The following is a 27,868-nucleotide window of genomic DNA, read 5'->3' as shown; positions in this document are numbered from 1 at the left end:
CCCTCACAAAGATGCAGCTGCACAAGTTTGTGTGAGGGACTGGCAAAGTGAGAGAAGCAGAACAAGCATATAACACAACATGCATGTGTACAAGAGAAAGGAGAGAGATGATTGTGTGTCTTTGCAATACTGGCTTTCTATGAGGCATAAGGTCATATCTCACAATGCATTTTACCCGAGCAAAAAATACATGCAGGTAGAAAGACTGCACACCTGTATGAATCACTGCTTTTCTCCTTAAAACTGACACTGGCAGAAGCCCAGTCTTTTCCTACTCACTGCCAGTGTGTATGTTCAAGAGAAAAGTGGGTGATTTACACATGTAGGTGCCCCTTCATCACTGACGCAATATCTAGGCATTTTGTCCTCTGGTTATGCATAACCCAGCACACACAGAATTCATATCAGTTGTGTGGCTGATGGATTGTGTGTGAGAAAGCAAGAGCTCTTGAGTGAGATGCTGTGTCTGATAGCTCATGAAATGCTGCTGGCTTTATAGGAGTGGGCCCAAAGCTCAGAGGTAGAGCACCGTTGCCCTGACTCAAGATAAGGCATCTTTCTTATATGTGAGAGAAGAGGGCTGTGTAACATAATGGGGTGCGTGTGCGATGCAGAACAAACATATTAAGGCCTCTCCGTGAGCATGCGTGTAACATTCTCAGGGAAGACTGTGTAACATGCCCCAATCCCTCCAGGGATTGGGGTGATAAGTGCAGCAGGACCCACTGCTGTGTTTGGCAAAGGGACAGTATAGCAATGGGGCCTCATGTTTCAAACTCCCCGCTTATGCATGCTGAATTGACTCTGCTCTTTTCCTTGCCCTTGTCTCCCCCTCTGTGGGGTCTCAGGTGAATTGTTCTGGATTCTCATGCCTTGGCTGTGATATCCTTGGTCTGCTCCAAAACTAGCCTCTTGGTACGGTCCCTTTTGCAGGGAGCTCCATATGGTGTGTGTGTGGGGGTGGGGGGATGAGCTCATAGGTCTTTCCCAGGCTCAGATTTCAGAGATTAATTCCAGGAGCAGCCGTAGGCCTGACGCTATTTGACAAAGATAGCACTTGTCCAGGACAATGGAAAAGAGGCACGTCCCAGAGACAACTAGGCCTGTATTGAAGACACCAAAGAACCCCAGAGTCCTGGCTCTCCCAAACTCTATGCACCCCAGTCTCCCTTTCTCTCTCATACATGCACACACACTCAAAAATAGATCAATATACCCAAATGAGATGGGTGTAGCCGGAACTCTTTCTCTCACCCTTCCCCCGCCCTGCTTCCTACAGCATCGCCGCCGTCTGCTCATGGTTTGTTCCCCTTCACATCAAAATATCCAGTTTTATTTGTCACAATTAATAATTTTATTGCAGTGAAGAAAGGAATACATAGTTTTCTACAAACCGTACGATTTGAGGCCAAAAAGAACAGCAAAGTTTTGAGTCAGGGAGAAGTCGTGATTTCTCTGGAAGACATTTCCGGATTTGTCCTTGAGATGACCAGCGTCTGCCACCAGATGGCATGGGTATGAGGCAGTGACAGCAGCCAAGGGGCTATCTTTTGTGGCCTCGAATGGAATGATGACCCTTGACCTTTCAGGACAATCCTGTATTCAGACAAGCAATAATGGGGATCATGGGTTTCTGCCAAACTCAATTTCAGGGTCTCTGCCCATCCACTGAGGAGTGTTCTTACAAGAGCTTCCTGAGGACCAGGAACCATCTTGAACATCGGCATGTAGTCCGCTTCTTATTGGCTGGGATCCAGCCCGTATGCTGCCCTCTGGTTGGCTGGGAGGGATTCACGCTCCAGCTCCCAGAGAAAACGGCGCAGGCGTACAAGTTGGCGGTGGAGGGCGTCATCTGACACAGGCTCCGAGAGACGCAAGCAGAAACCATCACATGGAAGAATCAGGGGCGGGTGGTCGGTGAAACTCTCAAATATGTCACCTGGGGTGGAATTAGACATTTAAAAAATGAGAGGTGATGCTCCAGCTGCACCAGCGGCTCAAGCTGTGCTAGAGGCTGCACCCAGAGTCTTAGTTGGACGTTTCCGCACCCTAGGGAAATGTTTTAAAAACTGAAGCCTACCCTCTCAGTTTTTTAAACAAAACACTCTGCTTATGTTGCACACCCCTCCCCACTACCATTAGCTGCTCTCTGGGCAGCTCTACCCTTGCTCGGGCCTTGGTCAGACCCTCAGAGTGAGGGGCTGTGTAGGAGGAGGTAGGAGCGCCCCCCCCCTTAGCACAAGATACTGTATTGGCCCCAGGAGTGTAGCCAAGTCATTTGTAGTGTTAGTGGGGCCTAGAGATCCATAATGCTTGCTTAAGTTCATTATTGTTGCAATTCCCTTGCTAGTAAGCCTCTGAGCATGTGAAGATGATTCAAAGGGCCGATAGCGCAGCCTAGCACATTCCATACTAATGAGTGAGAGTGTTATCAAGCACTCTGCCTGGGAAGCAAAGTTTGTTTACACGTGGCTGTGCCTGAGAACCAGCACTTCTAGCCTATGCTGGGAATGAATGCTAGGGGTGCTTGCTAGTGTCGTGCTGCCTCATTGCTGACATGTATGGTACAAAACCCATTTGACGCAATGGCTCATGGTTCAGAGAAGCTGTCTGATCCAACCATTGGGTACGCCTGTGTGCTGTAAGTTACCCAATAAAATACTCCTTGTAAGTAACCTTTGAATCTGATGTATCACTATCTTGGCACCTCTAAGCTAAGTGTTCAGCGCCCACAGTTGGGGCAATACAGATACCAAATACATTCACGTCCCAGTTCATGAATTTTGGGAACAGAGCAGGGGTGTTAGTAGGCATTTGAGAGTTTCGGGACCCAGACCTAAAGGACATAAATCTGCATATGCTAATCTATGTGCATATATGCAAATTTAGAAATAATTACTAGGATTTATTTAAATTTCACAGAAGGCAAAACCAGCCAATTAATTTCCCATCCAAATCATCTCAAACAAAATTCATTCTTCAATTAATTTGCACCCAAAACAATGGAAACACGTTTTCTTCTAAGCTAATTCCCATGCAGAGGATGATTGGGTGTGGGGGCATTGCAGCATATGGGAAGGGGTGAGTTAAACAATCCCTCCTCACTGCAATTCCCTTGAAATTTGCCCCCTGTATGACAAGCTGAGGGGGAAAAAAAGTTAATTGTTCCTGGGATATATGTTCCAGGTTGAGACCCTATGGGCCCTCACCTAGTAACGCCTTTGAGGCAGAGGCTTGGCAAACCTAGGGAGAGAGGAGAAGACACAGGTCAGAGTAGGACCCAGCATGGAGATATGCAGGGGGAAAGCTTTGCCTGTTGAATTTCTACCTGCCAAGTGGCTGGTGAACAGAATTCCTGCCAGGTATCAGAAGGTGACTAGCAACCAGAAGCAGCAGCAGAGGAGTCCTGTGGGTTGGGAACAAAAAGGTCCCTCCACTTACTGTGAGCAATCTCGTCTCTTTCCTTTTCTGGTGGGTTCCAGCACTCGGGGGGGACACGGCCTGGTCCCAGCTGGTAATTCCTGAGCACATGCTGCAGCTGGACTGGTGACAGTGCCGGATAGTCATCTCTCAGGCGGGACCAGGATGTCTGTGTGTGGGGAGAGCAGAGCAGAGCAGAGCAGAGCAGAGCACAAGAGTGGTTAGCAATAGCCCCTGGGAGAGAATGCCTCCCCCATCCCATTCCTTCTCAGCATCATGGCAATAACTAACTGCTCTTCCAAACACAGCACCTGCTTTTGTAGAGCTGGAAAATTGGGTGGTCACCCAATTAAAAAAACACTATTGATAAATCCTATGATTTTATTTTATTAACTAAATTTTTAAAATCGTTATGAGTACAATAGTTTTGAAGGAAAAGAGTATACTTCCTTTGTGTATTGATGATAGCAGGCAGCAATTTAAAAAAGAAGAAATGTGTTGCCTGATTCATCAGTAAGACTTTCTTTGTTGATCAAGAGGGATTTTTTAACTGATTGATCTAACTGAATAATCCACAAAACACTGCAATTTTAGTGGAAAGGGACAGAAAGGCCACCTAACCCACACCACTCCTGGCTGTGGGGCACAACCACCCACTAACTAGGCCTACCCACACCTTGATCAACCTACTCAGTCCCAGACCATAATATGCCACAAGCAGATGCAGTGGAGGAAGGTGCTGCCAGAGTAAATAAATTTAGATGGATCATAGAAACAAACACTATTCTGCACCAAGAGAAGTGGAATCCTGTCATCCATATCATTTATGCAAGTTAGTAGGTTTGCATGAATTTATTTTGCTTAATTTATTCGACTTCTGCTAGAGATGGGGAAGGACAAGGAGATACGCTGGCAATGAATACACACACACAAATGTACATACATACAAGTGCCCTTTTTCTGAGATTTTATGTGCACATCCTTTTGAGTCTGTCTCCATTGCCATAAGGGCTAGAAACTTGAGGGGCGGGGGGTTAAAGGAAAGCTGAGATTCTCTCAGGATGCTGTATTCTGGGCCCAGCAGCAAAATCTGTGCTTGTGTGGAATTACAGAAACACACAGCTGTGTCCATTAAAGCAGGGGCCTGTACAGCGAAACATAAAGAGGGGTAAAAAATGTATTAATGTAATATTCTCCAGCATACTCTCCTCTAAAGGAAACAGATGGCAGAAAGGCAGCCGTGAGCTGTGTGCTTTGAGAGGAAAGGGGAAGTGAAGGATGCCTCCCTCCTCAGTCCCTCCAGCCAGCTGTCCCCAGATCAAAGCTGACATCTCCTATGTGGAAAATGTTTCCTGAAGCCTGAAAGCTGAGTTGCTGCCACCCTCCTCAGGCCCCACGAGGGGGGAAAATGGCCTGCTGGTTCACCTGAAGCAAGCTGGTTTTGGGCACACACAGCAGGTTGGCCGTGGTGCTGAGCTTGCAGAAGAATTCGGTGGCGATGTCCCCGAGGCCCACGCCCTGCAGCCAGTCCAGCACCAGGTCCAGGTTGGTTCGGATCTGCACCACCTTGGCCCACTGGAACAGGGACTGGGAACCTCCTGGGAAAAGGGGAAAACAAATTTGAGAACAGTGATGCCCCTCCAGCCCAGCCCTCCCTGGCAATTGCTCGGTCCTGGCGTCCCCCACCCACTCTGCAAATGCTGAAGGAGGCAGCCGCCCCAGGCCAGCAGGCTTATTTCCTGTCCTGCTTGGGGCAGCCCTGAACTCTGGAACTCTGGGGCAGGCAGGAAACAGCTGGCTTCCCCCACAGACCAGGAGAGAAAATAGGAGGAAACGGAGTGGGGGAGGGGAGGGTTGAGACAGGGTTTGTTCTTTGCACTGCTCAGGAGCGAAGAACAGAACCTGAGAGAGTTCTAGTTCTTCCCCTGGGCCCTTTTTGTGTGCCCAACCAAAAGAGGTTCTTGCTTCACTTGGTTTGTATTGAGAATGTGAGAACGCCTGTATTGTCTGTATATGAACTCCCCTCCCTCCTGCTTTTTATTCTGCACTAACAATCAAAATGTATCTCAAAAGCTACGCACAGGGATGCAGGACCTCTTTCAGCCAGAGGGCTGGATTCCATTTCAGAGAAGCTCAGTTTAGCTTAAACCTCTTAGTCCCAGTAACTAAGCCTTAGGAGAGGCATTTCAATGTTTTAGAAGCGGGGGGGGGGGGGATGTGAAAAAGCCGAGAAACCACAAAATGCTCTGCTGTTGGAGGAAACAGCTTGGGGCGAAGTGAAGGGGGAGTGGCTATCTGGGGAAGCGTGGGGGGATGGATTTGGACCACGGGGCTCTAGCCCAGTAGAAACAAGAGACAAAGTCGCAGGATTCATCTTGGAGAAATCTCTGCAGGCAATTTTCAGAAATCTTGGCCCCTGAAGAAGGCCCAGATAAATGGTATGGGGCCAAACTGCCTTGGGCTATTTCAAATAATAAAACTGTATATAGACTTTGTCTCTTTTTTCTACCAGGTTATTTTGGATGTTCTCCAGTTTTGCCTGACCAGGGGGGCTCGAGTACATATTATAATCCACTCCCCTCTCAGAGGGGATCTCTACACCTCAAGTTTATTGTGCATCCATGGTTGCTCACTCACTGAATTGTGTGGGTCCATTACATGACATTGTTGTTGTACAGTCATTATTCCACTGTTTCCTCCCACCTATCCCGTATTTTCCTCAAACAGAAAAAGTTGGGTATTTTTCAAGATATGCGCAAATGGAGCACCACGTCCTCCCTGTGTATTTCTCCCCTAGCGTGAATGAAGTGCCGAGTGTGGTTGTTGGGGGTGTGGTCATGATGTCGAAGGTGGTGACGAAGGTCTGATGGGCGTTCAGCCTTCTCGCTCCTGCGCCATTTTGGCTCCTCACCATTTTCAGCCTGCCTGTTCAAAACAGAGTGGCAGAGCGGCAGCGCGGGGGGGGGGGGGGGGCAGAGTGGAGTAGCAGCAGAGGGGCTGAGCAGCAGGGACTGGCCAAAAGCATGGAAGAGGGAGGTGGGGCCTGCGGAGATGGGGGGGGCTGTCCATGTGTCAGTCCCCACCCATCACTAATGTGCAAGGGGAGGGAAAGGGGTAGGAACCCAGGAGCAAGTATCGCTGAACCTGGAGCATGTGTAATGCCTCTTCACAGAGACATAACACTATGGGAATGGCCATCTACACAGAAGGACGCATATGTAAAGGGAATCAGCTGTGATCCTGCATTTAAAACAGAAGTGGAAAGCCCCGTTTTAAATGCAGGATTTTAGGCTGGTGTAGAAATCCCCAGAGAATCCAGGAGTCCTGATCCTCACAACTCCCTGCTCTGTCCCACTATCACTAGTCTCCTTTCCCCTCCAACAAAACCCAGGAGACTAGCTCCCCCAAGCCCCCTGATCAATCCCTCCAGAGCTATGCCAGAGGCATCCTGGTTTCCGTAACTTCTTCACTCCTCCAGCACCACCATTCTCAGCCAACCAAGGGTCTCCTGCCCCCTCAAGTGACTCCAACTTTGCTGCCCCTTAGGTCTGAAAGTGAAACTGTCTCCCAGACAGGTCCAGCCTGGCCCAACCATTAGGCAGAGTGAGGCAGCTGCCCAGGGTGGCAGGTGCTTGGGGGCAATGCTGGCAGTCTCCCGGCTGTTCCTCATGAACTGTCCAGCTGTTCCAATCTGTTGAAGGACAGAGCTGTGTAGGCAACTCAACCTGTCTTGGGCCCCCTAAACCAGCCTTCTGCCTCAGTTGTGGTGGAGGATGCTATCTACCCCATTGTTAGTGCTGAGGTGAGCTTCACTGCCAATCCAGTCAGCTTCTGTATGTGGGCTGGGGAGGGGGCGCCATCTTGTCCTTCGCCTGAGGCAGCAAAATGTTCTGGGCTGACCCTGCTCCCCAAACACCTGGGTGATGCCACTTCTCTTTCAAAATCCACTTTTTGCGTGAAGCCTTTGGCACCACTCCTTAATCCCCACACCCAACTGTAACTAAGAGTGCAATCCTATGCAGTTTTATGCAGAAAAAAAGGCCTACAACTCCCAGTATCTGCCAGCCAGCCATGCTGGCTAGGGAAGGCTGGGAGTTGTTGGCCTTTTTTCTGCCTAAACTTACATTTTAGACTATGGGCACAATCTTATGCAACTGAATAAATAGAGGTCCTTCCCCTGTCTACCCTTCCCTCTATATCCCTTGGGGTGGGCATGTGTCCCCTTTTATAGAGGAACGTCCTCTATTTGAAGAGCTGTCCTGTTCAATTCCAGTTTGAAGATAAAGAACGATAAGAACGGTTGCCCATCCACAGCGCCTGAACAACAGACTGAATGGGCAGGTGCACCAGTCACCGGGTCACAGTCTTCTACACTATTGTGAAAAGTACTGCATTTCTATTTAAATTATAATAATTATTTCTAAATGTGCAACTAAACATATAAAATGGCATATTCAAAACTGATGCCGATCTGTGTCCTCTTTTGCCCTCTTTTTTTGGTGATTCGTAAGTGGCCACCCTACACTTCCTTTGCTGTTTCTCTGGTCCAAGGCAATTTGCTGCCTGCGGGAAAGGACAAAATGGCTTCCCTCCTCCCATTCCATGTAGAGGAGCTGACCACCCCAGCCGTTCAATCTGACTTAAACACTTGATGGTAAGACAGTGTCTACCGCTTACCTGAGGACAGCAGGCTAGCTTAGGAGGTTACAGGGCAGGCTGCAGGGCACAGAACCTTGTCCCCTCGCCCCAATTTTCTCCCACCCTAGGAAGTCCAGAGACTATTCTAGGCCCACCTCTCTCCATGAGGGTGTTAAAGAGCGAGGCATTGGAGAAGAAGAAGAGGTATCCAAAGGTCTGTGAGACAAGGTCAGGATGCAAGTCACAGTCGCGGGTCAGCTCGAGCGTCGCCTGGTAGATGGCAAGGGTCCCACGGATTCCCTCAGGCATGCTGCTGAGCTCCGGCACGTGGGACAGGTCAGCCGTGGCTGTGAACGGGTTACTGTCGAGCAAGGCAGGAAGGGCCGAGTAGAGAGTCTGCTGGTCAAGGAAAGGATTAGAAACGCAAAGAGAAGGGAAGTGGGTGGGAAGGAGGGGTAGGGGGGGCCAGGCTTTGTTTTCAAGGTGCTCACTCACCTTGGTGAGGTAGTATACGGACTGCTGGAACGTGGACATGATGACTTCATCCAAGACAGCCATGGCCTCATCACATGTCTCCAGGTCGCTGGAGAGCAATGCACTATGGGAAACTCCTGCAGGGGATGGAAGAGAGAGTCTGAAGGCATAACCTCACTACGGGCAGACCAACAACTTTCACAAGTGTTCAGTTTCTCATAGGAACCCTGGGAACTGTAGTTCTGTAGAGCACCTCTTTTGAAGCATTCTTAGAATCCCTCTCGAACTACAATTCCCAGGCTTCTTTGGGGAAAGCTTGGTAATGGTATAGAGCAGTGGGTGACCCAGAAAGTAGATCTCTAGATGTTTGGGGCTTCAACTCCCAGCATTCCTGATCACTGGCCATGCTGACAGGGGCTTCTGGGAGTTGAAGTCCCAAACATCTGGAGACCTACCTTCTGTCCACCCCTGGCTTAGAGCAGCCTTCCCCCAACCTGATACCCTCCAGATGTGTTGGATCGCAACTCCCAATGGCCCTGCAGGCTGGGAATGGTGGGAGTTGCACTCCAACACATCTGGAGAGCACCCAGTTGGGGAAGTCTGGTCTCGAGTGTCCTTTAAGTCCCATGATACTTCTGTTATGCAGAAGCCATACACCCCTTTGCTGTTTACCCCTTGCCCTTTATGAAGAACCCAGGAGTCCTGGATCCTCACTTTCCAGCTCCACAACATTTGTGAGCCGCCATGATCTGTCTCAGAAAACCAAAGAGTCCTGTCTTCTGGGCTTTCTCTTCTGGTGCACTTCTTAGGGAACCCAGAGGTCCTGGAAGGCCCGCCACTGCTCTTCCACCCTCCTCTGACCCCTAGAGACCACAGGATTCTTGGCTCACCCTCCAAGTCCAGGTCTTTCTCGATGTCCAGGACTCTCTTCTGCACCAGGTTGAGCAGCTCCATTGAGTTGGCCATCCAGAGCATGAGGGGGCGCAAGTCAGCTGCCACTTCCTCCACACTGAGATTTCCTGATTCGCCTTTGTCTTGCTGGCTGCAAGGATTGCCAGGCAGAGTGAGGGAGATTAGTGCTGAGTGACAGAGGGGTGCTCTCACCTGCCACCAAGAGGCAGCTGACTCTTGGCTGGGGCGTTAAAACAACAGCTGGGCTGGATAGTTTGAATTCAAGCCATTCCACGTTTTTTCAGAGTTCACACCGAGTTCAGCGTTTTTCTTGACGGTTGTGAACTTTGCTTCCAAAGGACATAGGCGAATGGCTTCCTCTGCTTTGTTACTTCTGCATTTGCAATTTGCTTTCCGCATGGGCAATATTGCTAGTACTGAGTATTAAGGATGTTCTAACGCATGATTTGGCAAGCTATGGTTTGCCTCGGAATATTTTGATGGGCCTTTCTGGACAACTGATTTTCAACGCGGCCAATGTGCAGTTGTTGCGTTACCCATCTCTGCAACCAGCCCAAATGACTGTCCCACAAAACTGAACTTCTGTGGTGGGGAGGTTGCATTTTCACAGCACCCTTGAACTATATTTTGAACCACAGACAAGTCTATTCTTTCCCAATTGCTGTGGTTTTCCCCCTCTCCAGGAGCATACATATACCCCAAACTTCCCCAACCTGGGACCTTTCAGATGTGTTGGACTGAAACTCCCATCATTCCCAGCCAGCATGGCCATTGGGAGTTACAGTCCAACACATCTGGAGGGTACCAGGTGTGGGGAGGCTGATGTCCCCTGTTTTGTTTTAAGTACAACATACTGCTATTCTCCCACAAAAGTCTGCCTCCTTCCTGCATCCGTGATGTGTGCCCTGGATATATCATGCTACTGATTTTGAAACAGCAACTGGTAATTTAGAGGCATGCTGCCTCACATCCTGGAGGTAGCACATAGCCATCTATCATGACTGGTAGCCATTCATAGTCTGACATGAATTGGTATATAACTCCCTCCTAACGCCATTTCTGCTAGCGGTCATCACATCTTGCAGCAGCAAATTCCATAGTTTAACTATGCACTCTACAAAGTAGTTCCCTAGAAAAGGGCAAGGCGACATACTTTTGACTAAAGACAGTAATCGCCACCCTTACTTCACTGGTGGAAGTAGGGACTAGGGATGTCGGAGGTATCCATCCTGGGGGTGGAGCTCGCTGAGCTTTCATCAGTTCGGCCCCCTGGACTTTGGCTCCTTTTCCTGCAAGCTGGCCGACTTGGTCTGCGTTGAGTCAGGCCAGTTCGTGATGGGGGGAGGGGGTTGGGGTTAAAAATTCAAGTAAATAGAAATTTGTGCAAATTGCACATAACTTGCATACATTTTGGCCTTAATTTGTGCAAATTATGCAAATTGCAGCTGGGCTTTGTGCAAATTGCTATTTGTGCCAATGCTTAAAAATAAAAAAAGTTCCCAGATTTCGGGAAGAAATGTGTGGCTTGGCTTGGAAGTGCAAGCCAAGCCAGGGGTGCTGTGGAAATCTAGTGAGCCCCCAAGGGCCGGATTTCCTGGCAACCAACAGCCCTACTAGGGACACACTGCATAACACATCTTCTCTTATACCAGCCTTCCCCAAACTGGTGCCTTCCAGATGCATGCTGGCTGGGCATTATGGGAGTTACAGTCCAACACATCTGGAGGGCCCAAGGTTGGGGAAGACAGTTTTATGCCAAGGATTGCTGTCTCACACCCTCCAGCCATTACACAAGTCTATTCAGAATGTAAGAAGAACCCTGCTGGATCAGACCAAATTCCTATTTTCCACACTAGCCAGCTAGATGGCCCTGGGAAGCTCACAAGCCAGGCATGAGGGCAATAGTCCTCTCCTGCTGTTGTTCCCCAGCAACTACTATCCAGAAGCATGCTGCCACAGATCCTGGAGGTACCATATAGCTCAGATTCTAATAATGTGGTAGCAGGGCCGGCCCTACCATTAGGCATAGTGAAGCAGTCGCCCATTGTAGATGGAATGGGAGGGGATGCAATCTTGTCCTTCACCTCAAGCAGTAAAACGTCTCAAGCTGGCTCTGTATGCCACTTCCCAGTGATCCTGTGCTATGCAGAACAGCGCCTTCCAGAGGACAAATATAAGACAAATTTCAGCTCTTACTTACTTTTCTGGCTGCCGATCTCTGATTTCTTTTATCTTCTCCTGGGAAGAAGGATATGAAGAAAATTAAATTAATTAGGGAGGACTGGAACCCAACACCAAGTAGCCTTGAACTCTTTCCATGCCTGGATGCCATAGGGAAGCCTTCCTTAACCTGGTGCCTTCCAAAAGTGTTGGACTACAACTCTTCATAATCCCCAGCCATCATTATGGGAGTCATAGTCCAACACATCTGGTGAGCACCAGATGTTGGGGAATGCTGCCACAGGGGAAGAAGCCCATTCATACTGGAGGAACTGATAGGGGGAAATCTTATTTTCTTTCATCATGTTTATAGCGTTCTCTAAATAGCTCAGATACACATAGGAAGCATCCTATGTGTACTCTCACGCAGGTACTGGGCAGGTTTAATTCTGCTTAGCTGTGGAAGTGGAGCTTGTTCAGTTGCCATCAGATAGGGCGTAAGGACTAGATTCTTGCTTCTTTTAAAAAATACTTATTTATTTTAATTATATTTTAGGCTGACCTGCAGTAAAATTATCATGGCAGCACACCAGAAAATAATTTTAAAAATCAATATAAAATGAACGAGACATGGATTGGAACAAGTTGAATTTAAGGGCAGGGCTGTATATATTCCTCCCATACACATACATACAGTTTCAAAATTTGTATAATGGAAGCCCAAATTGTCTTATCAGAATAAGGGGTACAAATTAAGCATATTTTCCTCCATATGCAAAATATGCTTCTGTTGATTTTTTTTTAAGGAAGTAGGTAAGAGAGAGCAAGTGAGGAAGCAGAACAGCATGGAGAAGTTTCCATGTTTTATCCACAACCATAAGGACTAGCATCTTGCTACTGCTGCTGTGTCTTCTTTTTTAATGAAAGCGAAAATGCTGAATTCCATTCCATGTTGAATATCAAATCAATATTATAGACATACACACAGATCTGAATAAGGGGCATCAGAAGGGAATGTAGACAGTGGAGAGTTTTCCTAAGACAGGGGTGTCAAACCTCATTCCTGCAGGCCAAGTCTGGCTTGCCTGGGGTCCCAGTCCCTCCCTCCAGGGTTGCCCAGATGGCCATGGCCCCTGGCCCCACCCCCTTTCCCCTGACTGCCAATTGTTTGGTAGTTTCCCGGCTTTTGCGTGGTTTTTTCCCCATTCTAAAAGGTTGAATTGTCTCCCCTAAGCCTTAGTTCCTGGCAGTAAGAGCTTTAAGCTATAATATGCTGGTATTTTTTGGTAAATTTGGTCCCACCCCCTTTGGCCTTGGGCCCTGCCCACCACTGGACTGCAGCCCCTGAGAGCTTCTCTGAAACTGAAGCTGTCCCTTGAGCTGGAAGAGCTTCGACACCCCTGTCCAAAGACGAGGGAAGGGCTCCAATTTGGGGTCAAAGCACACAAGCCAAACCGTACGAGAGCCATTTACCCAAACAGCCTCCTTCACCAGCTGAGCAATCCTGGCTATCAACCTGGGCAGTTGTCCTGGCTCCAGCTCTCGGGCCGCGTGCTCCAGACAGAGCCCAAAGAGGAAGGCCGGGCCCAGCCGGCAACCTGGCGTTTCCTGCAGCCTCACAATTTCTGCCAAGAGCGCCTCCTGGTCCTGGGGCCGGTAGCGCAGCTGAGGTTCTCGGCTCTTGAGGTAAGCCCGGAAGGCTTCTTGCCTCTCCTGCAGGGACCGGCCGCATGCCTGGCACGACAAGGCCCCCACCAAGCCCGGAGACACCCACGCCTTGGGCAGCCAGGCCGGCGGGGCGGCTGCTGACCGTGGGTCCTTGTACATGAAAAGGAAGTGCTGCCCCATCCCCAGCAAGTCTCCGGGGGCCAGCTCCACCTGGCGATGGAGTGGGGCGCCATTGTGGGTTATGGATGCTCCTCGGAAAGGCCGCACCATGGCTGAGCCCCGGGGCTGGCTGGGATCTGCCGGGGGCACCGAAGACACGACGCAGCAGTGGCGTGGCAGGATGTCTGGGGCGCTCAGGAACGTGTCCACATAGCTGGATTGGTCTGTAGCTGGGCGGCGTTCGGGGCGGCCGAAAATGTGCCGGCGACGGGTCATGACGTGAATCACAAACTCCTGTGGAGGGCGCGGGGAGTGGAGCAATGCAGAGAGAAAGGGTAAGTGCTCCAGGTGCCAGCAAAGGGCGGCCCAGAGTGCGCACGGGCACTTGGCTCCAGTGTCATCAGCCACAGACTGTGATAACACCGTGTCTCTGCTGCACCCTGAGACCTGCCCATGTTACCAAGTCCTGGGAGGAAAACAGTAAGCAGCCAGCTGGCCAATGTAGTAGGAAGGGTAGCAAACCGACAAGGCCAGCCCAAGACATTTTGCTGCCTGGAGCCAAAGATAAGATGGTGCCCCCTCCCATTTCACATATTGCCAATGGCGACCATGGGTGCTTCCAAGCAGAGGGCTCCTCGCCCTAGCAATTTAAAGGCATCATGCAACTGTCCCATCTTTTTTCTCCTTAATGGATTTTCCAAATTAAGGAAATGGAAGAAGAAGTAAGAAAACATGGGAGAGTCGTGAGTAGAAGATGATGATGATGATGTCTGGACCTCTGTAAACATTCATGAATGACCCAGAGCTTCTCTACACAAGGCTGTTAATTGCTGTATCTACTTTTGATTTCGTTGCAAAGTTGAGATCTACATGAACAGCTTTTCCTTTCTTGCTTTTCCACTACATAACCTCTAGGTGGAGCTGTGCTATAGCGAATAGTGCAAACACATAAGGAGAAACAGTGTTTTCTGAAATAATACCCCATTTTCTCCATTCTAAAAAAAACGGGAAAGTGCTCTGAAAAAAACAGAAGCGAAACTGGAGGATCACAACGTATAAAGAACCCATAAACAACCATGATTAAAGAAACATGAGCGCACAATTAATGTGTCGTGTAGAAAAGTTCCCAGTGTGGTGTAGTGGTTAGAGTGTTGGACCGGAACTTGGGAGGCCTGGGTTCATTTCTGTTCAGCCATGAAGCTCACTGGGTGACTTTGGGCCTGTCACTGATTCTCAATCTAACCTACCTCACAGGGTTGTTGTGAGAACAGAAGAGAGAGGAGGAGGATCGTGTACACTGCCTTGAGGTCCTTGGAGGAAAGGTGGGAAATAAATGTAACAAATAAATATATAAATGAAGCAGGGTGATGGTACCATAAAAGCCTTGTCTGGAAGCACCCATTATCTCCACCACATAAGCAGCATAAATCCTGGAAACCAAGACCACCCTAAGTTAAGAGGAGGGATGCTGACTGTGATGGAGATAGAAGACGTGAGAGTCAAATGGGAAGTGGCTTTGGACGGGGATGGGCAGATAAGAGATTCTATGGACATTCATTGAAGATGCTCCAACTGCTACAGCTGGAGTGTGACGGATACAACAAAAACTTCACGGCATTATAACAGTTTTATAGTGATGCAGGACAGGCCCAAGACATTTTGCTGCCTGAGGCAGAATAACAAATGGCTCCCTCCTCACTAAGTCAAGGTGCAAAGTACCCAGGGCTGGCCAAGTTATTTTGGCCTCTGAGGCAGAAAATCCCATAAGCGCCTCTCCCTGGGAGTAGAAATACAATAATAATAAATTAGATATAACTAACAATTTGCTACCATTTCATGACACCCAAATTTAGCTTCTTGAAGTGGCTGCCTCGCTCTGCCCACTGGCATGAAGAAGGCGTCCCTCACCTTCAACTAAATTCACGTGCATGCGTGGGGTGGAGGTGGGGGGAGTGTTTCCCTCCCTCTCAGTTGCATGGACTGAACTGAGGAAACTCAACCAATAATCTTTGCTTCACTCGGGGCTGGCCTACATAACACCTGTAGCAGAATGAGGTGGTAATCTGAAGTGATAGAATTCTGAACTGTAGGACTTTCAGATTCGAGGTAGTGGGGAGGGACAGCATTTAAGAATGTTTCCTGACATTAAGAACAAAAACATTCAAGTAAAAAAATAGCACATCGAGAAAACAGGCATAATGAAAACTGCCTCCTTGATGTGCTAGATAAGTTGCTATTTGCAGGCAGCATTTTAGATAAGGGAAATCTTTAAAAAAATTGAAACCCTTGCAGCAGTCTGAACTTAGTGGCTCTTTCGTTCCTGCCATCTCAGATCTCTACCACCTCATTTTTTAGCCTGGTGGAGACCAGGTGGAAAGTTGTCTGGCAAAGTATATGTGTGCACATTTGCCTTTCCCCATGGAATGGGTCCCAGGTCCCATGCTTGTGTCTCTTTCCCATTCTGGATTTAATTCTGCTCTCTTTTTTGTGTGTCGGCCAGATGATGTGGGTTAACAGGGAAGACAAAAGTGGCTGCCAGAGCAGCAGCCCTCCTTCAGCAGGAGTTTGCAGTCCAGCCTTCTCCAACCGGGTGCCCTCCAGATGGGAGTTGTAGTCTGACACATCTGGAGGGCGCCTGGTTGAAGAAGGCTGTTCTAGTCCATTCCAACTCCATGGTTTTGTTGTCACGTGAAAGCCAAATGACACTGCACCCCCTACTGGTGAACCACCCAGACCTTCCCAATGGAAAGGTGGACCCACCTGCTTTTCATTGTAGCCCAACAACTGTAGGAAATAGGGGTGCTCCGTTGGTGGTTGTATGAGGCACTGCGTGAGCTGCTCTAGATTGGCCACGTCCACAGCTGCCTCTTCAGAGGCCGAAGGAGCCGATGTACCCTCCACACCCTCTCCTGCCTTGAGTCGTGTCTCCTCAGCTGAACCCCCTTCCGCCGGCTCTCCAGCTGCCATGCTGAGCACACCTTTGCGGTCCCTGCGCCGTTTTGTGCTGAGATTCATCTCACTGATGCTGCGACGAAGCGAGAGGTTGTCCGCCCTCTCCTTGGGAGCTGTGTGGCCTCCTGAGGCAGCCCGGGAGCGGCGGGATTGCTGCCGACGGGCCTGGGAGTTGATCCCTGCCAATGACAGAAAGACAGGAAGAGTTGAAAAACAAAGCGAACCAGGGAAGGAAGTGTGGAAGTTTTGTGCTAAAAATCCCATGCCTTGCAAAACAAAGGTAAACCATATAGACTTACCTCATTTATATAACCAAGAGTCTTGTGGCACCTTAAAGACTAACCAATGTATTCTGGCATGAGCTTTTGTGGACTGTAGCCCACTTCATTAGATGCATCTGATGAAGTGGATAGTGTCTGCGAAAGCTTATGCCAGAATAAATCGTCGCTGCAACAGATTAACACAGCTACCTCTCTACTAATTTATATAACAATGTTTTCCACTAAGGAAGAGTATTTTGGTATGGCAAAGGCCATGGAAGAGAAGGAATAATGGGAAGTACCGAAGCCAGCCTTCTCCACCCTGGTGCCCTCCAGATGTTTTGGGATACATCATCCCTGAGCATTGGGCATCCTAGGTGGGGCTAATGAGAGTTGTAGTCCAGAATATCTGGCAGGCAGCAGGTTGAAGAAGGCTGATCCAAACTGTTTTGCTGCTTTAGGCAAATATTCATTTCACCTCACTTCCTCTTCCATAACTTATTGTATATAGGGGCATTTTGTTTGCCGTTCATGGAGTTTCCTTATTGTAAATCTTTTCCTCCATCTTTTCCATACAAGTGAATGGAGCAAAGGAAAGGAAAGAGGGGGCTACATTAGCCTGGAGTCCCTGGAATTTGGTCGCCCCACCAGACAGCAGGAGAGGGCAACTTGTGGCCCTCTGAATTTTTGACCTACAGCTCCCATCATGGCTCACCAATAGCTATATTGGCTAGGGCTGATGGGAGTTGTAGGCCAAAATGTGGAGGGCTGCAGGTTGTCCACCGCTGCTGTATAGCATATTGGACTGAGCTGACCTGGCTGCAGATTCATTTATAACTGGGAGCAGCTACCATGTTAACATTTCCAAAAATAAAGACGACTGCAGAGCCAGTATTCTGGAAAACATTACATCCTATGGAGTTGTGGTGTATAACTGCATACTTTCTTATTATTTAACAGCTCCAGAACACTTTTGTATGATTCCTCTCACTAAATCTGACCATAGATATTAGACCACAGATCTGCAGGGCCGGCCCTATCATGAGGCAGAGGAAGGCAATCGCCTCAGGTGGCATGCTGGGTGATGTGGTGGGGGTAGCAGCAGCAGCCCACTGGCCATTCGTCTCTGCGGTAGGACAGAGCTGTGTGTTCCAGGCAGCCTGCCCTGCATCCCCAAGCTGGTCTGCTGCCCTCTTGTGCCGAGGAGAATGTTGTCCCATCAGCAGTGTCAAAGTAAGATTCACTTGCCAGTCCAGTCCGTTTCTGTAGGTGAAAAGGGGAGGGGGGACCTTCTTGTGCTTCGATTCAGGCAACAAAATTTCTCTGGACAGCCCTGAAGATCAGTCTTTTTATCTTCAACTGTAGCAAGCCAGATTCCCTAGGAAGCCCACAAGCAGGGCATGCTAGACAGAGCTATCCCCTAATCTTTGCCCCCACCCCCCATACTGCCTCTGAACACAGAGGTTCCATTTTCAGCTCTCTTGGGCAAATCATCATGGATTGGCCTCTCTTCCCATGCCTAGAACTAATTCTTTTTGAAAGCCATTTATACTAAAGGCCATCACACCACGTCTTGTGGCCATGAATCCCACAAGTTAATTATGCACCAGGCAATTAAGTACTTCCATTTGACAGGCATTAACATCTTAGCATCTCTTCCTCACAAACATAAGGCTCATTTAAAAAAAGGGAATCCATACTTCCAAAGTATTTGAAAAGCACATGACCCATCATGGTGCAGGGGTGTTGGATCTCAGGCCTGGGGGCCAAATCTGGCCCTCCTGGAGTCCCAATCCAGCCATCTGAGGTTCCTCAGATGGCCACGTCTCCTTCCCCTGGCCCACCCCATTTCCCTCATTGTTTGGTGGTTTCCTGGTTTTTGCAGTGTCCCCTCACCCCACCGCCATTCTAAAAGGTTGCTATGCCTCTCCGAAGGCTTAATTACCACCAGGAAGAGCTCTGAACTCACCGTTTTGGCTGACTCCTTGGTCCTGCCCACCACCAGAACATGGCCCCCGAGAGCTGAATTCAGCCCTTGGGCTGAAAGAGGTTCAACACCCCTGCTATGGCAGAAAGCTCGGCCCAGCACTGTAGGGCGCCAGGAAGAGCTCCACCCACTGCTTCACACCCATTGTCTCACTCACCAGCCCCATCGTCATCCTCGCCTTCCGCCATCCTCTCCACATCACATCGCCGGCGGATCTCAAAACGGCGAGTGCAACCGGTCTTGGGCTTCCAGACGTCCTGCAGCACGAGGGGCCGTTCGGAGTCGCCCACCGCCCGGAGGTACTGGGCCTGCCAGGAGCCGGCCGTGCCATGGTGGACGCTGCCAACAACGTCGCACAGCACGTAGGCCTCCTCAGCATTGGGCTGCGCTATGCCGTAGCGCTCAAGTGCCTCACGCACCAGCTGCCGGGCAGTGGAGCGCACCGTGGCCAGCACGCTCTTGTAATTGGCGCCTGTCGAGATGTCCCCACCATAGATTTTCAGGACCCCTGGCACTTCCCCCTGCGATGGGGGCTCCACCCGGTCTTCGGGCAGGGGATCGATGAGATCAGCCAGTTTCTTCTCACTGGCCCAGCGGCCTCCACCACCGCTAGGTGGCCCGCCCACGCCACTTCGCTGGAAGAGCATTGAAAGCCGCTTGTGTCGGCTGGCCTTGTTTTTGGTGGCCAGGCGCATCTCCACCGGCTCACTGCCACGGCTGGCTGTATCCGAGGATGTAGACCTGCAAAGAGCAGAAACTGGCTGGAAGGGGCAGCAGGGCTGATATCAGAAGCGGTGCAGAGCAACAGTTGGGTTTGGACAGGGGAGATAGATGGTCAAAGTCTTGCTCTGCCACTAAGCTTATTGGGCGGGTTTGGGCAAGTCATCACCTCTCAGCTTAACCTAATTCTCTCCCATTCCCAGAAATGGGAGCCAAAGAGGCCGGGAAGCTGTTGCAAGGAGAGAAGGAGGCAAACTATATCGCAACTTGCCCAAGTAGCACTATAAATAATACTGAGCCAAAATGCCACTGCCCCTCAACTTCACCACCCTGTTTGTATGCTCAAAGTTGGGCGGGGGCATTTTAGCCATTTCAGGGTGCACACAGGGACGAAGCATAGGGCAAATTTGCCAGTTGCACTCCCAGTGCAAAAAAAATGGCACCCATCAGGATCTGGGACTCTCAGCTGTGATCACTGCTGCCTCCAGGACCAGCTGGTGGCAAAGAAAGATGAGGGGGGGAGTTTTGTGAAACATTTTTCCCACCCTGAAGCTCCTACTTCAAAGATGACCTAGAGATGGGTGTCAGACCATTTTTGTCTGTCTTTTACTTGTTTAGCCAAACCTATGGAGAATGTGTCATTTATTCATTTAGGAGAATTTATAAACTGCTTACATCCACAGATTTCTAAGCGGTGTACACAAATCATAACATCACAAAAATATAAAACCAGTACATAGAGTATAATGTTATCTACATATCCATAAGAATAACAGAGATGGTGGGCTAAACTACACTGGGAAGGCTTGCAAAAACAGATGTTGTTTTCAACATGGGCCTAAAAATAAGAATTGTTGGAGCATGTCAAATCTCAGGGGGAAGATTATTCCACATAGTGGGTACCACCAACTTAAATGCCCTGCACCAAACAACCATGGAGTGGGCCTCAGGAGGATGTGGCACCAAATTCCGTTTATTATGTTGCGATCCCAATTTAGATAGTATGGGTATCACTTTTGTGCTTGGCAGTGGAGGCTGGTGGCTCCGATGTCAGTGATCTGCTCTGGGTTTCAGTCAGAAGCAGTCAAAACTCTAAAGGAGCTAAGTAACTTGGATAGCTCCTTTAGAGTATTGACTGGTTCCGACTGAAACCTGGCACAGAATCACCACCCCACTGACACCAGAGCCACCAGCTTCCACTGGTGCTTTGCCTACTAAATGTCCTTTATGTTTTCTGGGCAGATTGATTTTGTCTTAACTATTTTTTAGTAATGTTGTGGAACCCCATATCAGTGGTTCAGAGCTTATGATGGTTCCCCAGGTGCTGTAGAACCAGACAAAGGCTGCAGCTTGTGCGTAGCATAGTCTGAGATGAGGGCCAATGAGATGTTAAACACTGACAGCAGAGGATGCATAGCAGCTGCTTGTCAATCAGTGCTAGGAATTGTAATTATGGAAAGAGGCGTGACAAGAAGGATTGAGTTGGTGTGACATCACAAAGGCACTGAAGCCTACAAAGACAGACCACCTTGCTGTAGGATTTTTCCTCCCTCTGTTTTTCCTGAGGTGATTTCTGAATATTGGACCAATCCAAGGCTGTTAATCTTTCCCAAAAATACTTCTTTTGCCTGGACTGATGAAGACAGTCAAGCGTAGTACATTCTATATACTAACAGCAAACTCATTGTCTGGGTGTCCGTCCTTAAAACAACACCATTCAGGCACAAGAAGGAGATATCAGAAGGCTTGGGGGAATCCCAAGATTTGCAGAAGTACAACAAAATCTTTATTTATTTATTTATTTATTTATTTATAAACCTAATTGTGGTGAAAAAATAGCCCATTGAAGAGTGAACACGCTCAGTGGGTATGGGATGCTGAGTGACTGTTGGGGTGGGGACAGAAAACCAAGGGATGGTGTATGAAATTAAGTATTGTAGAAGAAGGGATGGCTGGCTGGTCAGAATTCTAAACAAGACCACTCCATGCTGCAACATTTTGTTTCAGGTTATACTTGTTCTATAGGAAGGGCATATTAAATTGATTGGTTTATTGTAGGGTAGCCATGTGTCCTCTGTTACAGAGGACAGTCCTCTATTTTGAAGGTGTCCTCTGTTTGAAGGGCTGTCCAGTCCAGGTCCAGTGTAAAGATAAAGAACCATCAGAAGGAAGAGCTGGGCCTCGGAGGGGACCATCCACAGTCAGCACCTGCATGGTAGACTGAGGCTGTGGCTCAGTGGTGGAGCACCTCCTTTGCATGCAGAAGGTCCCAGGTTTGATCCCCGGTGTCTCCAGGTAGGGCTGGAAACACTCTTACCTGAAACCCTGGAGAGCTGCTGCCGCTCAGTGTCGACAGTACTGGACTAGATGGACCAAGGGTCTGACTCCGTATAAGGCAGCTTCCTATGTTTTGTTTCAGAGAGCTCACCTGGTCCCAGTCTTCCACACTATGGTGAGATGTGTTGTACTTCCATTTCAGTTATGATCATTGTTTCTAAATGTGCATCTAAACATATAAATTAGCATATGCAAATTTTATGCAACTCGGTGGCCTTTGGTGGGGGCTATTCATAAAGTGGCTTATTGACCAAATTCAGATCACAGGGAAGGACCGATCTGGGAAAGAAAACAGCCTAACTGGAAGAAACTGATATTCCATAACAGATGAATCTGATCTCCGTCAGCTGCAATCCACAGGTGATGTTGGGGTTGATGGGCCCATTAAGCTGAATCAAGGGAGAATGCCTGATAGTGGCTCAGGTGGGTTGTTGTAACACAATCACTTACTTGACAGACCCCACGCTTGGCCACCTGCGTCCCAGCTTGGCAAAATGTTTCTTTGGGGAGTTGATCCAAAGGCCAACAGGAAAGTGAAGTTTCCCAAACCGGGGACTCCCGTCTTTCCGCTCATCTGAGAACATGGTCACAAGGACCTAGAGCTTTTGAAAGACAAATACAGAGAGGGGAAGGAGAGAGGCACAACATGAAAGGCTAATTCTCCATAGGCACTGTCACCCTCAGTCCCTCTACGGACTTGTCTAAGGTGACTTCCATAGCATTTAGGCCAGTATTTGCCAACCTGGTACCCTCCAAATGTGCTAGACTATAAGTCCCATCATCCCCAGCCAGCATGCGCATTGATGGGAGTTGTCATCCAAGACATTTGGAGGGCACCGAGTTTAGATCACGACCTCCTTGGTCTTAAAACCTTGGTTTTCAACCAAGCATCCTCCTGAGCATTTCAGCATTAATTTGTCTTATTTATTTAAAAACAAACCAACCCAAAATGCCATCATGAATTCCAGTTGGTTAGAGTGGGTCTTGTGATAAGGTGCAACACCTATAAAAGCTTCCAGGTCAGGTTGGCTGTTTGGTCTGAGCAATAAGGGGACAATCCTATGCCTGTTTAGACAGTAAAAAAAGTCCTACAACTCCCAGCATGCCCCAGCAAGCCATGCTGGCTGGGGCATGCTGGGAGTTGTAGGATTTTTTTTTGCCTAATTAGGCATAGGCTTGTGCTCTAAATTGGTGTTGTTGTCCTGTACCACAGACTCATCTTTCCTTCTATCTGGCCACACCCAGCCTTGCTTTGACCTGCTTCCTGGTAGGGTGGTCATGTGTCCTCCTTTACAAGGGACAGTCCTCTATGAAGGTGTCCTCTATTTGAAGAGTTGTCCAGTCCAAGTCTGGTTTAAAGACAAAGACCCAGAAGAAGGTGGGAGAGGCTGGGGGGCTTTGGAGTTTCCCATTCACAGTTGGCTTCCAGAGAGCAGACTGAGCAGACCCAAAGTTCACCTGGTCACAGCCTTCCCCCATTACAGTAAGATCTATTATATTTCTATTTAAATTATATTAAAGGTAAAGGTAAAGGTGTCCCCAACCAGTCGTGTCCGACTCTAGGGTGCGGTGCTCATCCCCGTTTCTAAGCCGAAGAGCCAGCGCTGTCCGAAGACGCTTCCGTGGTCACGTGGCCGGCATGACTGAACACCGAGGTGCACGGAACGCTGTTACCTTTCCCGCCGAGGCGGTACCTATTTATCTACTTGCAATTTCTTGCTTTCGAACTGCTAGGTTGGCAGAAGCTGGGACTGAAGACGGGAGCTCACTCCGTCACACAGCACTCGGGTCTCGAACTGCCGACCTTCCAGTCTGAAGTTCAGCGTCTTAACCACTAAGCCACCGCGGCCCCTCTATTATAAAATTATATTACTTATTTCTAAATGTGCGTCTGTACATATGCATTAGCATATGCAAATAAGTGTCCTCTTTTTGGTGATGCATTTCCTCTTTTTGGGTGCTACTTAAGTGGCCATCCTGCTCCTTGGACCTCACTCAGGCAGCCTGGAACCAGAAATGCTGTGGAGTGGGAGTTGAAAGGGGCAGAGGAACATTGCACAACAGGCAGAAACTAAATACAGGTAGCCTAATATATGTAAAGTTAGATGATTGTATTAAATATAAACACAATACAATGTAATGCTACAAAAATTTTAAAATATGGGCATATTATTATTATTATTGCATTTATATCCCGCCTTTTTTCCTCTTGCAAGGAACCCAAGGCGGCTTACATTATCCTCCTCCTCTCTGTTGTGTCCTCACAACAACAACCCTGTGAGGTAGGTTGGGCTGAGAGTCTGTGACGGGCCCAAAGTCACCCAGTGAGCTTCCATGGCCGAGTGGGGACTAGAACCCGGATCTCCCGGCTCCCAGTCCAGCACTCTCACCACTACACTACACTGGCTCTCGCATAGTGCAGCCTTCCCCAGTCTGGTGCCCCCCAGATGTGTTAGACTACAATTCTGCCAGGGGATTATGGGAGTTGTGGTACAACACATCTGTATGGCACCAAGTTGGGGGAGGCTGGCCTGGTGCTTGTCAGTTATCCCAGAGCCCGTGCACTCCCTGGACAGAACACTGGAATGAGGGAACAGTTTACTTCCGAGCGAGCAATTGGGTAGACAACAGCCACAAATGAAAGGAACAGAGAAGAACTGTTTGGCTTTTTCAATGAAAGCTGAAAGGGGTGGGAAGGGCCTGTAATATCTCTGAGTGGGTCAGGCCCTTACAGCTCCACACCTGACCTCGCTCCTGCTGATTTCTGAGCAGCCAGGATCTGACCTGTGGTTGAGCAGAAAAGGCTTCAACATCCTCCCGTGCTCTTCCACTCCCTCCTGTATCTCACAACCCTTGGCAACGATAAAACAAATCCAAACGATTAGAAAGTCTGAACCGCAGAAGCAGAATGTGTTACGTAAAGCTTTGCAGATATCTCGGAATACGCTTTATTGATATAATTTAAACTGCAGTCCTATAATTCCCATCATCGCCAGCCACCATGGCCTTATGACAACTGTGGGTGGGGATTATGGGAGTTGTAGTCCAACGCATCTGGAGTGCACCAGATTGGGGAAGGCTCTTATACACCGTGGGGTAGGGAATTGGCACCCCATTGGCCATATCCAGCCCATGGGAACTCCCCATCTGTCCCACAGCCTCCCCTCCTCGGCCATATCCCCCTCCCACACACACACAACAATTTTTCTTTTTTAAATAGCTTCTATTGCCTTATCTGTTGTGTTTACTAACTATCAGTAACCTTAGACATTACTCTTTGGCAGCTAATGCTGCCCAGGATTCTGAGCACGGAAACCTACGCATGTTTACATGGGAGTAAGTCCCAAGAAGCCCAACTGGGCTTAATTTTGAGTAGGCATGGATAGGACTGTACTGTTAGTGAATGTTTGTCTTCATGCAGAACAGGGTGTAGAGGCAGGGCTTTATCTGTGGTCTGTTGAGGTGCCTAGATTGCAGAAATACCCTACCACCCTTGGGAGAAATCCTCCCACCTCTTCTGCTTGGGCTTTGACAAATGGACCGTTAAGGATTTCTTTGTTCCAGCCGACTTTTAGCTTGAGGGCTGCTGCATTAATTTGGTGTCACTGTCTGTGCACTGTGTTCACAATGGTTTTACTTAGAGAGGGGTGAGAATTTCAGTTCAGATCAGTTTTTATAAGAATTTACCAAAATTCACAAAGTTCACTGTATTTGGGAGAAAAAGAACTTCAGATTTGAAGTAGTCAAATGTGGGAGAAACCGAAACTGACAGATTTGTCCATCCAGGCCCAGGACTTTGAGTGCTTTGCTTTTAAAAGTCTGCGTTTGAATCTCTGTGTATTCAACTATGTTAGTGCTTAATTAGGATTACCACCACCTTTTTCTGACAGGCTCCTTATCTTTAACAGCTATATGGTAGGCAGGTACATCATGGATCTCTATGTGCAGGAAATAGCTGTGCCTACTGAATTTGGCCAGTGCAGATGGATGGGAATTTCATTTCAGTTCGTTTTCTGATAAGAATTTACCAAAATTCACCAAGTTCATATTCGGGAGAGAACGGACTTGAGATTTTTTTAAAAATTGAATGTGGTAGGAAGCAAAACTGAAAGATTCACACATCCCCGGTTTTTCTGTGATTCTGTTTTATTTTAATGTTTATGTTGTTTTTCATTGTTTTAATGGTGCTGTACACCATGTTGAATACAACATGGGATACAAATACAGTGAAATAAATAAAATCAGTGTGTGTGTGGGGTGGGTAGGGGAGAGACAGAGAGAGAGAAAGAAAAAACCAGTGTGGTGTAGTGGCTCATAGGGGGACTTTGGGCCAGTCACTGACTCTCAGCCTAACCTACTTCACAGGACTGTTGTGAGAATAAAGGCAGGGGAAGAAGTTCATGTACACCAAGGGTAGGCAACTTTTTGGGTCCGTGGGCATCTTTGGCAATTTGAGAAACTGTTCTGGGCACCACCACAAAATGGCTGCCAAAGGATAAATAACCTGCCCAAAACACTGAGGTGGGACCTGAGCCCCAGCACACTAAACAACTCCTTTGAACCCAGTTTTCAGCACCAACAGAAACCTATTTCACAGCAATCCAAGCTGCTGGTAAGAAAAATTGTGTGTGTGGTGTTTTTTTAAAGTTAGAGGGTAAGGCACCACAGTAGGCTCCAAGACAGGTGTCTGTGATGCATTGGTGCCCCCACATTGCCAACCCCTGATGTATGCCATCTTGGGCTCCTTGGAGGAGAGGCAGGATATCAATGTAACCAATCAATCAGTCAATCAATTATATGCACAGACCAAACTCTGAAAGTCTTTGCTCTCAGCTCCTGGTAGTTTGTCCTTACACTCCTATTTTACCCCAGGTTCTCTCCTTCCCTAAACTTCCAGATGCCAATTAATTTCTCCAGACAATCCAGACATCTTTGCTCATTGTCCTTCATGGGCCCTAAAGAATGTAGCTGCCTGGTGGAATTCAAACCTAGACCAGAGAGGCAGCGACCCCAAGCCCTGTGCTTCCACTTTCTGACCCTGAGGGGTGAGTCAGAGGCTCTGAGTCAAACCATTACGTCAACAGGAAAACACAAGATAAGGAGCTCGAGTGTCAGGATAGCTGGAGCCTCACCTCACAAGGATACCTCCTCAGCAGCTTGGTTTTGAGGAGACAGGCACAATGGGGGAGATGATATGAAATAAACATAGGAATTCAAACCCCAAAGGCCCTCTCTACTCCCTTGCTCCACTTCTGTCATAACCACTAGGTCTCTTTTCAAAATACTGAACCCCCTTTCTTTAACCCACCAGATTTCAGATGCCTGGCATCCCTCCATAAAACACAGCAGTCCTTTGGCAGAGAACCCAGGAGTTCTGGCTCCCAGCACCCCTACTGTAACTTAAATTGCCCCAAAATATGTTGGTACCTGAGGCAGAACATCCAAATGGTGCTCAACCACAGCCCCAACCATCTGGTGGTAAGAATAAAGCAAATAATCAACAACATACTGCTTTGTAATGGTGCCCCCGAAATCTGCCGTTCAAAGCATGGCTCACTCTGTCTAACGGTAGGACAGAGCTGATAGTAAACCTACACTTTTCCTGGAGAACTGAAGTGTTTTAAGCACCTGTTCTTTCCACATTCTTGGCTTCCAGGCTGTTTCTAGAAGATGGTTCTTTGGGGAGACAGCAAGAAATGGTGAAGGGGGAGAAGGCAGAAAGGCATGAACACTGGATTATTTGGAATGGAATCTAACAAATAGTTCAGTGCAAGGGGAAGCCAGAAGCCACAACTCCTGGATTTTCTGAGAAGAAGATGAGGAGAGAGGAAGGTGTGCCCCCCTTGGGGTCTCTTTGTATGGGATCTGGCGGGACAGAGCAGAAAAAAGTGTTCACACACCTCCCCCATCCCCAGCTGCCGCCATTTTGCCACCTGTTCACTGTCCTTCCATGGTTTTGAATTCCACAGATTATCGATGGTTTCTTTGCCACATACACACAGCCACAGGGTTAGCATGATTACCTGCTCCAGAGGGTGTCCCAGGGGGTGCTGCGATCTCCGTTCGTCACCCACACTCATGCATCCTCCAGGCCAGACTCCATCTTCTGCTTTGAGAGATGGTGTCCAACCCTCTGCGACGGTGTTCCTGTGTGTGCTGTGACTTAAGTCCAGCGATGACT

The 27,868-nt window shown here is 48.5% G+C and overlaps 1 protein-coding gene across 2 annotated transcripts; it reads right to left on the bottom strand.

Annotated features, from left to right (window-relative positions):
- Positions 1 to 1,338: 1,338 nt before the first annotated feature.
- RASIP1 (Ras interacting protein 1) lies at positions 1,339 to 27,868 on the bottom strand. 2 transcript variants are annotated; one of them, XM_084808473.1, is made up of 12 exons: positions 27,711 to 27,868; positions 22,138 to 22,289; positions 18,788 to 19,371; positions 16,192 to 16,562; positions 13,078 to 13,725; positions 11,645 to 11,682; positions 9,423 to 9,574; positions 8,554 to 8,669; positions 8,214 to 8,457; positions 4,846 to 5,018; positions 3,442 to 3,589; positions 1,339 to 1,939 (listed from the first exon to the last, which is right to left on the bottom strand). In XM_084808473.1, exons 2-12 carry the CDS (start codon positions 22,269 to 22,271, stop codon positions 1,740 to 1,742), a joined length of 2,808 nt encoding a protein of 935 aa, XP_084664599.1. In that variant the 5' UTR covers positions 22,272 to 22,289; positions 27,711 to 27,868; the 3' UTR covers positions 1,339 to 1,739. The 2 variants fall into 2 exon arrangements, with proteins under 2 accessions (XP_084664599.1, XP_084664600.1); XM_084808474.1 differs by having other exon boundaries at positions 8,214 to 8,454.

Source organism: Heloderma suspectum, chromosome 6 (assembly GCF_057233095.1).
Source record: "Heloderma suspectum isolate Gila_16-S chromosome 6, 16-S_ref, whole genome shotgun sequence".
In the NCBI taxonomy this organism is placed as follows: Eukaryota; Metazoa; Chordata; class Lepidosauria; order Squamata; family Helodermatidae; genus Heloderma; species Heloderma suspectum.
Note: the sequence above shows the minus strand (reverse complement) of the source record. Positions and strands in the feature narration are given on the sequence as shown.

Coding starts and splice junctions, on each gene's coding strand:
- RASIP1 (XM_084808473.1), bottom strand. CDS start 22,271: ATGTTCTCAGATGAGCGGAAAGACGGGAGTCCCCGGTTTGGGAAACTT. Junction 8,670..9,422: donor GAAAGACCTGGACTTGGAGG/GTGAGCCAAGAA, acceptor CATCCCCTGCAG/GAGTTTCCCATAGTGCATTG. Junction 8,458..8,553: donor CCGTATACTACCTCACCAAG/GTGAGTGAGCAC, acceptor TTCCTTGACCAG/CAGACTCTCTACTCGGCCCT.